Consider the following 13,440-nt stretch of genomic DNA (forward strand, 5'->3'; position numbering starts at 1 on the left):
TCAATTACATGAAGAAAATGTGTTTAGAGTTGTCTTTTGATAAAGGGGGTAGAAAACAAAAGAAACTGTACTCTAAAACAAAAACATCTGGAAAAGAGAAGCCGAGTTTCTTCTGCTAATTTCCGTTCCTCACACTTCCCGTCCTATACTGCATTCTAATAGATATTGCGTCTTTGTACAACTATTCCTTCTATATGCTGACATGACACTCCAACCTTTCCTATATGGCCCTGCAAAATGGAACCTTAATTAGAACAGTTGTGCCCCCACATCCTCACTGGCATGTACATAAAGGTGGAGAAAGCCCAGAGAGATGTGTAGATTTCCAGAATCATATAGCATAACCATAGCTTCATAGCCTGACACATCGCTATTGCACCCTGCGTTCTCTCTCTCTCTCTCTCTCTCTCTCTCTCTCTCTCTCTCTCTCTCTCTCTCTCTCTCGTGTGTCTGTGTACAGATGTGATCAACATAAAGTGCCTTGCTGAAATAAGGGCTAGCTATGTAAATTCTGGAGGAAAAAGATCTCTCTACTATGTATTTATCGAGTAAAGGGCCTGAAAGATTTCACTCAGTGGTTCATGAATGAGCTACCTTCGTTAGTGTGAGTTGAAGACGGTTGTAGACGTTTTGACCTATTTGCGCTGTCCTTTGTCTCTGTGTTTTGCCCAGCTTAGATTGCAGAGCTCGCTTTTACGTGATTGTGTATCTTCTCCATTGCATCCCCACGAGTGCTTGCTGTACAATCTGCTATTCTAATCCTATCCCAACACGTGACAGTTTCTTAGCTGGTAGCTTCGGTCTTGGTTTTTCTTCTGCATGGGATAGTGTGGTTATGATGGTAGATCGTATGAAAGTTGGTGAAAAGAAGCTCAAGTTTCTAAAACAGAGAAAGCTTAGATTCCATTTTCAGGCCAACATTCATTCAACCCCACAGAGTTTCTCAGCCAGCTAGACTGGGCTTTCTGCTCAGACTGCAGGTGAGTGACTCCAAAGGTGTTCTCTGCTTTCTACGCTATATGGATTTAGGACTTGGAGCTCCGGTATAACCTCCACAGAGCAGGTGAAACTGATTATTTTCTATGTAAAGTTCTCTAACACCCAGTCTGCAACAAGCCCTTTATTTCTGCCCCGAGTTCTCATTCCCCTCATGACTCAATCAATATCCATGGCTCCTTCAGTGGCTTTCCACTCTGGAAGGGTCAAATCTTCTCACTTCCTTTAGAAGTTTCCTTTGGTATTCAATACAGTGTCCCAGCCTCCTTTCTCTCAGTCCAGCAAATGGTTATTTGTCTGTTCTTCTAGCATCTATCTTTTAGTGTTTGCTGACTCAAATTGAACCGAAAGGCAAGGGAAACTCTTGTGGCTCCTGGTCTTCATGCAGTTTAGTTCTAGCTTTCGATGAGGCTAGGGTGGGACGAAGGGTGGCTAAAAACTCTGTCACGTTTGACATTTGTCATTTATCCTCAGATGTAATTCATTATGCTAGCATCTTTGTTTATTTTAAAGTCTAATAGTCTCATCCAAAACAGACAGCATGAAGCGGTCCCCAGTGGACTCAGATCCAAGACACAGACATTGTTTGGTTTGTATACTAAAAGTTTCAATGTAACATAAAAAAAACAAACTATGAGATTTTGTTTTTACATAAACATACGTCTTCCTGGCTTCACTTAAAACAACATAGTAATGGTACTGAAGCCACATTGAAGCCACATTTCCATGAGAGGATAGCTGGCAGCTGCCGCAGACCACACTACCATCTCCCACCCTCTGTCTCTGGGGTCAGATTCTAGCAATAATTACACTTGTGGGTTGTTTCTCTTTCACCAGAGAAGTGGCTGTCTTTTACCCAATACTAGCAGTCATTCAATGTGAATGAGTGAAGAGGACATGTTCTGACCTTATGCTACTCTTTGATGTCACCTTATGCTACTCTTTGATGATGTCACCTTCCACTCGGTAGGGTATGTGAGCCGGCTACTGCTAGTTTGTGATAGCTGGGTAGAAATTCATGAATTCTGCCAACTGTAACAACCATTGGCAGCTCAGAATCTACCCTGATGGGAGTATTTATACTAGAGAAATCAGCAAACACTATAAATCAGCACTTTTGTGTTTCCACTTGAGAACCAGTTAATTAGCATAGAATACCTGTACGTATTTGACCTTACAATCTCCGAGCTAAATTGTTTACTGTTTTATCAATCTGTTCTCGTGTGTGTTTTCCTGGTTTATGTTGTTAAAATACTGCAGAAGACTGGACAGAACAGGAGGAGGCTGGCTACCCATCACGGTCTTTACAGACTGTAGCCCGCAGGTTCTCTGCAGAACTCCCTGCACCTTGTGCTTCTGAGCCCCTGGGTCCATCTGCTCACTTCGCACCGAGGAAAGCCTAATGGTAGTGCATCCATCGAAACCACCAATTCACCTCCTTGCTGTAGGGATTTAAATCATTAGATTCCGGGTGTTTGTTGCTAGAAATTGAATCATGTTTAAAATCTGGCTGGCAGTGTAGTGAAGAACTGCCCGCTCTCGCTACAAACTTCATTGAGAGAGTGAAAGGGCCGAATTTCTACACAAGTTGACAATTAAGATTTCCATAGATGCAGCAAGCAAGGCAGCTCCTGTAGGGGGCCAGAGCCAGAGCCTTTCTGAGCACTTCAAACAGACAAAATCATAATGGAGTCAGATCAGGACTAAATCCATCAGCTGGAACTGGAGTTCTGCTTATCAAACCCAGACCCAAAGCACGAAGTGGAAAGCACGTTGGAGATTTCTTCCTTAAATTCCTTTTTGTTTTTTTTTTAATTGGCACTGGAGAAAAAAAATAACACATTAAAACCTCCCGGCTGAATTACTGTCCTAAGCCAATAGATCCACGGGGCTTGTTTAGCTAAAAGCCACAACAGACTTTGTAACGCAATGATGTAATCTTGGCTTTGTGTCATTTATATTCAACCTAAAAATTTTTTTCCCCTGAATAGACAGGCTGACAACAATATTGTTCAGTGTGGGTTTTTATTTGGATTCTTTCCAAATGGCTCACATGCCTTCACAGTAACACATCGCGCTGCTTATGGCTTCCCCCTTTGCCTGAATTCTAAACTTTCTCCCTTTTACTAGCTTTCTATTTTTCTTTTAATGTCTCAGTTATGTTTGTAAAACTAACCAGCTCCACCACAAAATTAGGATGTATCTTGCAGAGAGCATTCATTTTACTTTTTGCATATTTTTCCGGAGGTCATGTCAAGGTTAGTTTGAATTCCACCCTACATTAAGACTTCTTTCACAGCTATTTAGCTCGGCAGCCTACTCCCCGCTGGGGTCTGCCCCTTGGGCACGTCAAAGCTTCAGACCTGACAAATCACACACAGATGAAGCTGTACAGTTTTTTAAACAGTTTGATCAGTAACTTTTTTTCCTCCTCTTTCTCACTATCCTTCGTAGTAAGATTCTTCTTCCCTTTGAATCACCGTTTCAGGAATTGAGGGTTTCTATCTGAGACAGTTCGCTTTTGCATGAGACCTGTCCAAGAGCAGTGCCATTTATTACACAGGGTGCCAGTAGTCTTCAGGTCACAAGACTGCAGACAGACAGACATGCTCTTAACGAGCAAGACTGGAACTGTGTTATTAAAACCTATGTGTAGCAGGAAGGTTAGTGTTGGGATATCACAGATCCCCTTGGGATTAGAAAATAAAAATATATCCAGTTTACATCCCATCATGAGTTGAGCCTAAAAACGCCTCTCAAATGCTTCTGAACGTGCTCGTATCAGTATTTTAGCAAATGGTGTGACTAATGGTTGCAACTTGGTTTCCTGTTTAATTGATGAACTTAAGTGCTTGCCTGTAACGAGTGAATCAGTGGCAAGCGGTCTCCTTTACCACTGAAGGTGAACACGCATTTTGAAAATCAGCATACTGTCCATGTTTTTATGAGTTGAAAACTATTGACTGCCACAAAACTGCTAAATCAACTGGAGAAATGGCGAGATTCCGGCTGCAGTTATCTTGGCAATGCCCTGGCAGAACAGAGTTGTTTTTAAAAAATAAGTCATATATACGCATTTCATTACATTTTCACACAGGACAGACAAAAACCACTGGAAGGATTTTTTAGCTTTGGACTAAACCAAACACTTACAGGGAAGAGAGGGAAATAATATTTAAATGATTCTCAGCAGGAAAGTACCCAAGGAAGGGTCCCATAAAAGGTTGCCTGGTTGAAACTAATTAAAGACAGGTCTAAATAAGAAAAGAGAAAAAGGATCAAAGGAATCACATTAGGTGTCACCATACTTTTTGGGGGCATTTTATGTAATTTTTTTATAATTTTGGTCTAGGACAACACTAAATTCTGAAAATGCCCACTTCTGTCATAATGCCGTTATTTTTTGCAAAAGCTACACACGTCAACAGGCAAGCATCTAGCAGAAATCACGGCAGCACTGACGCATTAACACATTATGGTGAAAAGAGGGGCTTGTGCTTTTCACGCGGTGCGTCTCAGCCTTCAATTAATGTGAAAGCACTACAATGCCCATGCAACTTCTCTTGCCTAGTGGTGCACCATTTATCATTGCAGTTTTACATTGACCTTGACACCCACTTCATTAGAATAAAGATTGTCTACCATTTAGGTTACATTGTTCCTCTGCACAGAGACCCCATGCAAATTTCTGTTCAGATAGAAGAGCGGGGAGGCTGTCAGAGGTCATCTGCATTAAATGATTGCAGCTATTTTCCTACCGCTTCTTTTCATTCTACTCAATTCAGGCTGGAAGGATCAATCAAGTTCTCTGCCTGAAACAGTAAGACTGCTGGGAATATAACTGGTTTTGGTAGTAGTGGATATGGCCTAAACAGTGCTAAATATTTAATATAAACTCACTAAAGCCGTGCAAAGGCTTGAGAAAGATTCCGCATTTGTAGGAATATCAAAGGGGACAGAGGACCCTTTTGAAAAAAAAATAGAATAGTAATTATCCATTTTATAATTCCAGACGATGTAATCACAATATTTCTTAGACTTAGTGACTCTTTCCTACTGTTTTTCTTTTTCTTTTTTTTTCTTTTACCCTGTCTTAGGTTAGGAAGAGGGGAACTGGGAGACTTCATAAAGAGATTGGCAGGAAAAGTTTCCAGTTTATCGGTGTTTCTATTTTAACTCAGTAACAATAAATCCGGTCCTGGCTGCGTTTGTTTTAAAACACATAGATATTCTTTATGTAAAAGGAACATTGATTGGGGAAATAAGTCGCCTCATCGTCTCCTTAAGTTTCCTGAGTGATATAATTGGAATTAAATTATTAATGGGAGATACTTTTAAAAAGATTGTTTTATGATCTCCTATTAGGGAATTTGCAATTCATTTTAATATTTGTAGTTTGATTTATATTAAAGATAATGCAATCTATGTTCAATTAACAATACATGGCCAATGTAATGTGATTTCCAGATCATGCAAATGGAATAAGCTAGAAGGGGGGGGGGACTCAATTCTTAACCTCAGATGTAATTTGCTGTGCGAGTTCGGGCAATTTTAAATGACATTGCACTTTTTAATTTTTCCAAAGGCTCAGCAGCAAATTTATCCCAATCAAGAAAGCCTATTATTAATTTACAAGGACAATTGTAGGAGTCTTTATAATTTCCTTGTGCAATTATTCGCCATAAATTCTAATGGTAAAATACAAATAGTTTGCAAGAAATAACCACTATTACTTGTCTTGCGCTTGAACCTTCTTCTTGCATCTTGAGCATCCTCTCCAAGTGTTGGTGATACTGACTCCTTGTGAAGCATCTCAGGCTTTTGTGAGATGCTGGACGTTGGCTGTCTTAAAGAGGGCAGCCCAGGATCCGCTGCAGAGGCAGCGCTGGCCTCTACCAGTCCAGCTGAGCTGTGAACCTGGACTTTCCTATAAAAAGATTCTTTGTTCACCACTGAATAGCATTAGGCATGGGCTAGCTGAGGGGCCACCATGAAGCCTCAAAAGAGGAGGGCAAACACTAGCTAGAGAATACAGGGTGAGAGTCACAGACACAACCTTGCATTTGTGAGCAAAATACATATTTTTACATATTATTTGGTGGTAGTTTGGGTTTCTCATTGCTACACAAGATATATTTTGTCTTCACAGTGTGTTTTCTTTTTCTGCCTGCTGTGGGGCAGGAGGGGATAATCACGACAAATATACAGGTGTTTGAGATACTAATTTGCACAGGCAAAGATTCAAATGAGTCATTATTATAACTAGATCATTTTCCTTGTCTTAACTCTTCTCAATATAAAGTTGCCTGATGCCCGCGGTTAAAAACAACACACACAGGATAGAAATACTCAAATCCTGATGGCTCAGAACTGGACAGCCATATTCTTTAATCAGGAAAATTGTTTGCGTTAATTCATGTGCTCCGGGTAGCCAAGGCTTCACTCTCCGTTTAGTAATGTCTGCTCTCTTTTCAGCATGACCACCAGAAGCACCATACAAAAGTCTTACAATGAACGTCTTAATCTCTCTGTGTGCTTTTACAGCATTATTTTGAATTCCATCATGCTGCCTTTTTTTTCTCCCCTCTTCTGATGTTTTATTACAACAGCAGAATTCCCAGGGAGCTTTGGGGGCAAGGTTCACATAATATAGCCCTGAAGTTTTGCTAGGTGGGAGCCATCCCCCAGGCCTGGCCATCTTTTGGCGATCTTTCTATTTCAAAAAAGATTCACTGAGTAGAGTCTTTTGCAGCATTAGCTGTATGTGGTTTATTTTTTTATTTTTTTATTTACTAGAGAGTGAGTATCTACAACCCTTTCATGATGCTTTCTTTCGCTGACCTCACTGTGACAAGGCATCTTGTTCTTTAACATTGAGGGAGGCAGAAAAATGCTTGAGTTTCTCAATGTGTGCCTTCTATACCAGTTTCAAAATGGCTTATTCTTCTGGTTTCCATGGTGACAATTAACACTGTTTCAAGGCATTGTTCCACTCTCCATTTGGGCAGAATTTTCGGTGTGATTTTTAACAAAAAGAGAGAGAGGGAGAGAGAGGGAGGGAGGGAGAGAGAGAGAGAGAGAGAGAGAGAGAGAGAGAGAGAGAGAGAGAGGGGAAAAAGGAAAAGGAGGAAAGGAAAGATTTTAAGGGAGGGAGGAATGTCAGGCAAAAGTGTCAAAAAAGTTATCTCAATCAAGCCTGTATTTGCTACGAAATTCAATTATTTTCATAAATTTATGTTTATTTTGTATTGGCTTTGATAATTCAGTTTTAGTATTTGTGTATTTAAAATGTAAATTATAAGTAAGAATTTCAATTTCAATTCTTAATTAAAACAGTGAACTATTAACTCTATATTTTCTTTAACTTTTCTTTATACCCAAAGAAATAGCTTTTAGGACACTAGTAGCCTGTATCTTTAACTTAGATCATTCACAAATCTATTAAGAGGATTCATTAGACCAAATTGAATTGGCCAAGCAAATACACTTAATAATGTAAATATGCTCTTTGAATAGAGTATATTGTATTTTTGACCAGACAGCACGGCCCACAGCAGGTGCTGTGGAAAGTTAAATACGGGATGCTTATTTACCTTGGCACTCAAGAACAGCCGGCTGACTTTAACTTTGCTGATCTCCTTTCCGGCTATTGAAAACTGGTCTCTATCATAACCTCCTCATACTACGGAATATCACGGGGCAACTTCTGCTCATTTACTGTTGTGGGTGAAAGAAATGTGAAGATGAAATTATCTTCTCACCACAGGATAGAGAAGCCCTTCATAGGAGAATGGAGAACAGATAGAGCTGGTGGTTGATTCTACCCATCTAATGCTCCTGAAAAGCAGCTAGAGACAGAAGAGTACATGTATAGTAGGGTCCACAAAAGTGAAACCCTCCTCGAGTTACATACGCGGCCTTCAGGCCCTAAACCTTATTGGACTCAACCTTCACAATGTCTCAAAACTCAAATACTTTCACCTTAAATTCCACGACATGCTAGTACTCTCCACTCACATATCAATACATCTAACAATTAACTAGGTTCTTACAGCTTTTATCATTTGAAGGCATTACCTATCAATCATCTCTTCCATAAGGCTCTTTATGCAGTAGGCATATACAGTGACAACACGGGCATTTGTAATATCAAGGGCTGTTTGGCCTAATAACCATCTTAGTAGCTATTGCCATAACTGTTCATACCACATTCCAGAGGAAAAATTCCTCACAATGTCTAAAATCAAATTAATTGCTTTCTGTATTCTCATGATGGCAAGGCTCTCATTTCTAGGAGACAATCTAACTGTCCTCTTGTTTTACTAACATGCGACAGAGGAGGTCTTTGAAGTTGGGAAAGAGAAAAGATGAGTTTGCCACAAGAAAGTCCAATAACCAGTAGAAGTCGCTCCAAAGAGGCACAACTGGAGGATTCTCTCTGTTGATTAATACATATGACATAGGGGAAAGATTTGAATAATCGTCCTCTGCCTGGGTGAAACACCACCCCCCACCCACACACATCATGTCAGTCTTACCTAATTACTTATGTAAATCTTACATGGGAATCTGATTACATAAAACAGATTGCCTTTCCTCCCATCATCACACGGACAAATCACACACTATCTGGGTTTCTAGAATACTTGTTGACTATTGAGTTGAAAAAAACTGAAGTGGACAGTATGTTTTCTGCACTGGAGAACCACGACCCTGGTAACTGTCTGCGGTTACAAATGCAATCAGAATGTCCCATATTTCACAGTCCAGATTCTGAAGGCGCTCTAAAGCAACCCTTGATTGTCTTCAGTATGCATATTCATGTAATTTTGGATACTTTGACACCCTGATCAACATGCATTAATAATATAAAATGCTTTAAATCACCTCATTTACAACATTTCATTCTGTGATCCACAAATACCTAACATTTGGAGAAGTTTACATAATACGAATGATGTGCATGTTTAGTGTAAATGGAAGATTAAAATATGAAACTGAAGGTATGCAAACAGTACAACAAACGCTGAAGAAGCAGTGGTGCCCGCCTTCTAACAGAAGCAGCAGTGCCCACCTTCTTTTCTTTCAAGCTGCTTCCAATTCTAGTTTAGTTTAGAATTTTATAAAAAGTGTTTTTGAGGGGACTAAAATCCACCTGTTTAGGGATATTATGAACATGCAGATCAGCAACACTTTGCGCCCCTCCCCCCCAAGGCTTTCCTTGTTAAATCTGAGAGTAGTGTTTACCTTAGGGCTGAGGGCAAAGGAGCAATGCTATGGAACCCATGATCTGACTTCATTGTTTCAAAGAAAGATAATTTGGCAATATGCATATTTAATATTTTACCTACAACCTAAATTTTATACTCAAGGGTATCTTGATGCACACCTCCCCACGTGCATGATAGTCAGTTGTAGTTGTTCCTAAGACTTCCTGACTGAGAACTTTTCCCAGTACAGATATGTGAAGAACACCACCGCAAAACTTCTTTTTACCAAGGAGCTAATACATTGTCTCCAAGAAATGTCTTTTAAGAGACTCGCTTGGCAGTTTGTTAGAATATAGTGTGTGTTGGTTGGGTCAGGAGGGTTCCGTAGTTGACTGAGACATCCACAGCAGTTTATGGTAACCAATAAGCATTTGTAGGTCTGTAGCTAATCCCAAGGAACTGGTGGGCATCCTTCCTCTTTATGTGTGCGTTTTCTCTTTAGCTCTCAAAAAGTTCTTAAGTAAAAGAAACATAAAAACCAAATATTAACCTAGACTCTAGTTAATATTAAATATAAATAGTTAGGAAACTTAAAAGAAATAAGCCATATAACCCTTATGGATAATGTTTTTCCTTCCGAGATAAGTTTGTTTGTCAATAAAGTCCGAAGACATTAGAAACTGGTCAGCATTGTTTTAACTTTTATAACTCACAGTCCAATGTGTGGGTTAACTTTTCATATCTCGTAGTCCGATGTATGAGTTGTTTGTGGCACATTTTCCTCTACCAATCTCCTCCATTTGAAGAGTGCTTCTCCTTAAAGAGGAAAGGCTCGCCTTTCAGGAAAGTAGTTGATACATGTGTGTCATGGGAGGAAAAAAAAGATAAAATACTTTGAACTCTTCTAAAACAGATCGGCTGGGAGTGAGGAGAACGCTACAGCCAAATGGTGGCCCAAGCTAACTCGAATGTCAGTGCTTCCAGGCCAGGCACCTTCTCATTTATTATATTTTAAATAAAAAAAAAACATAAACTGTATATGCAAACTTAGTTTTAAAAGACAAAGGTCACAGAAGCCAATTCAATACCGAAAGTATTGATGCAGGCACATGTGGTGAGCGAAGTGTTCCTAGCAGCATTCCTGGGTCACTCGAGGTAACCAGGCTTACAGATTTTCCTAAGAACACCTCTGCGCCCTAACGAATCATCCCTCTTTTGCCATTTCAGAGGTACAGTGTGGAAATGTCCATCAGGCATCTGAAAAAGTCAGAGCTACTCAGCAAGGTTGAAGCTTTGAAGAAAGGTGGCCTTTCACTACCAGACGATATCCTGGAAAAAGTGGATTCAATTAATGAAAAATGGGAGCTGCTTGGGGTATTTGCATTTTTATTACTGTTTGTAGGTTCTGTGTACATTTTTGTGTGTGGTGAAGTACTCTATCTGTCTGATTTCTAATTTGAGGCACAAACCTCTCTCTCTTTCAATTCACTCCTTACATTTCAAACAAGCTCCTCATGTTATTATGGGGAAAACATTGCTTTTTCTTCCTTTTTAAATTTATTCTGAGCTGTCTCCTCTCAGATTCTAATAATTTTGGTTCTTTAATACATAAGAAAGTAAGTAAAATATGCCATGTATTATGGGTGTGCACCAAGTCAACTCTAATACAGTATATCTGATATACACTGCCTGTCATGCTTGGATGAATGTTAATAGAATTTGCTCTGAAGGTACATGGCGGAGACATCCACTCTTTAACGACTCGGTGTAACCCTGAGGTGGTCAGTACAGTTGCCACCGAGGCTTTAAGGCCATGCAAATCAAATATGCAAATCTGACCCAAGTCTCAGTTGCAAACTTGAAGCTATGGGTTTTTTGTTTGTTTGTTTGTTTGTTTGTTTCGTTTTGTTGTGTCTCAATTTCCTGGGCACTTTTAACAAAAAAAAAGTTTATGTAGTTTATTTCCTGCAATGATGGCTTGGGTCTCAGCCAAAGATATGCAAGAATCTGGCAAAAAGACAATCTAAACGTCCTGTTACCAGAGGCCCTGTTACCAGAGGCCGGGGTGGTCTGTGCAGGAGACCTGTCCTGTTGCTGGAAGGCAGCAGGGAGAGAAGTTAGCCTTAATTTGTTCATCAGCATCTCTCCTAAAGTACCTTCACTTCAAATCAAGGGTAAGCTAAATTCGCCAATTACCTAAATGACTAATTATAATAGCTAATATGGGTGGTGTCAGTTACAGAGCATAATTTTTCAAGCCCTCTATTTTTCTGCCTCTTTAATTTTTTTAAAAAAGAAATAATACTCTAGAAATATTTTTGAATTAGGAGCTCTCCAAGTACGGTGATGGCTTGGCGACACGCCAGTGTACCGTTTATGCCAGGCTTAATCTAAGTGATTAAAACCCTGCACATTTAAGCCCTTGTTTCTCATCTAAATTCTCCACACTGTGGAGTTGTTCAAAGTAACTTAAAATCTTAAAAATGCTTATTCCTAGTTATTCTGGTCTTGCCTTTTAACAATAATTAATGTAACTCGACTTAAAACATGGTGGTTTAGATTAGGACCTACTAAGTTCGACAGTGTTCATTGATCTCAGAAGAAATTACTGTACGATATTCTCAAAGGTTGTTTCCAAAGCAGAGAAAAATGACAACTTTGTTGGCCCCACAGACAAAGTGATTTCCTGTTGACACTGCATTTAAAGGTATCTTTCTTAATTTGATAAATAACAGTACTGCCTTAGAAAACTGTTTGAAGTGTGTCATGATTATCAACTTCTCACCAAAAATTTTAAGTTATTACACTGGAAACACAGTGTTTAATTAGTCTCTGCGAGTCAGATGCCATTCAAACACTTGCCCCTTTGACAGTGTATCACTCAAATCCCATATAGTTGTGAGTAATTTTGTGAGAGTAGGGGGGAGAAAGCTGCAGCCACACTGACCCCAGTAGGCATACTGCTTTAATTGGCATGATTACATTTTAATTGGCATGGAAAAAAATTACAGACAAGGACTTTAACTTCTAACAATAGTAAAATAGAGGGATATGGTTTTTAATATTTCTTTCATCTAAGGTGAGCAGTGTAGAATGGAAATACATTAGAATGAAATGTCAGTGGTGCGTACAGTCTAATCTGTGAAATTCTGTCCCCTGTGCTGCATATGACTCTGTCTCGATTGCATATTAAACAACCCTATCAAGGCCGCCATTGGCATCTGCTGCGCTGACACAAATTGTGAATTAAATGAAATTGATGTCCTCTGTCGTATATTTATGAAGACGGACCATTCTCTGAAGTATTCTGTTTATAAAGAATTTATGATTGCAAACTGTTCCAGAACAAAAAAAGTGGCAATAAATTCCTTTTTGTGACCCTAGCCTCCAAGGGCATTGATTTCACCTCCTGCTGCTCCTTTTGTTACAGCATAAAAACAATAGCTAAATCTGGATTCCACTGAGGGTCTTCAAATTATCAATATTTGCACCATGAAAATGCAAGGGTGTTGCCAAGACAGGCTATTTTGCTGTCATGATCTCCTGAAGATACTATTTACAGAGCACTGTGGAGCAGATGAATGTTTGTTGACTTAATTTTATTTGTGTTTTAAAGCGTATTTTTCTAGGTTTAATTTATCATTATAGATTAAATCCTATTGATTCTGTAAAGAGAGTGCTTCCACCAAAGAGGGAGAAAAGAAAACCAGCTCAAAAAGCACCTCTGTACCATAGGGCTCGGTCTACATAGGCTTCTAATACTGAGAATTGAGGATTATTTTAACATCTACATTAAATGATCTGCATCCAAAAGGAAAAACAGAAAGAACCTTGAAGCTGAAGAGTTCCATACTCTTGGCCTCTGATTAAATTCGGACTTTTATCTCGTGAACACTTTATATAGACGATTTCTTACTGTAAAATTTTTGCCAAGAGACTTCAAATGAATTTTTGTCCATAATCATGGTGAACGTGGACCAAATTTCTTTCCTGCTAAAGTAATATCTAAGGAACGAAGTTTTGCGCGTGCATCTTCTGGTACTAGGAATAATGTGCACTGAATATTCAAACCCCAAAGACACAATCAAGCCAATCAGAGTTCTTCAGTACTCAGTGTACTTCAGTGTTGAGTTACACGCACTTCCGGTCTGTGGAACTCCCAGGATGGGCTTTGGGCTAATCAGCTAATCTGTTTTTGTTTTGTTTTTGTTTTTCTCCTTCTGTTTTAATCTGA

General features: G+C 39.3%; 1 protein-coding gene across 6 annotated transcripts in view; it reads left to right on the forward strand.

Moving 5' to 3' along the window:
• The window catches only part of Akap6 (A-kinase anchoring protein 6), a 440,318-nt gene that overhangs the window by 341,208 nt on the left and 85,670 nt on the right, over nt 1–13,440 (forward strand). For all 6 annotated transcript variants that reach the window (XM_017594343.3, XM_039112889.2, NM_022618.2 and 3 more), the window contains exon 10: nt 10,434–10,580. In XM_017594343.3, coding sequence (XP_017449832.1) covers nt 10,434–10,580 — 147 coding nt within the window. The remainder of the gene's footprint in view (nt 1–10,433; nt 10,581–13,440) is intronic.

This window comes from Rattus norvegicus, chromosome 6 (genome assembly GCF_036323735.1).
Source record: "Rattus norvegicus strain BN/NHsdMcwi chromosome 6, GRCr8, whole genome shotgun sequence".
NCBI lineage: Eukaryota > Metazoa > Chordata > Mammalia > Rodentia > Muridae > Rattus > Rattus norvegicus.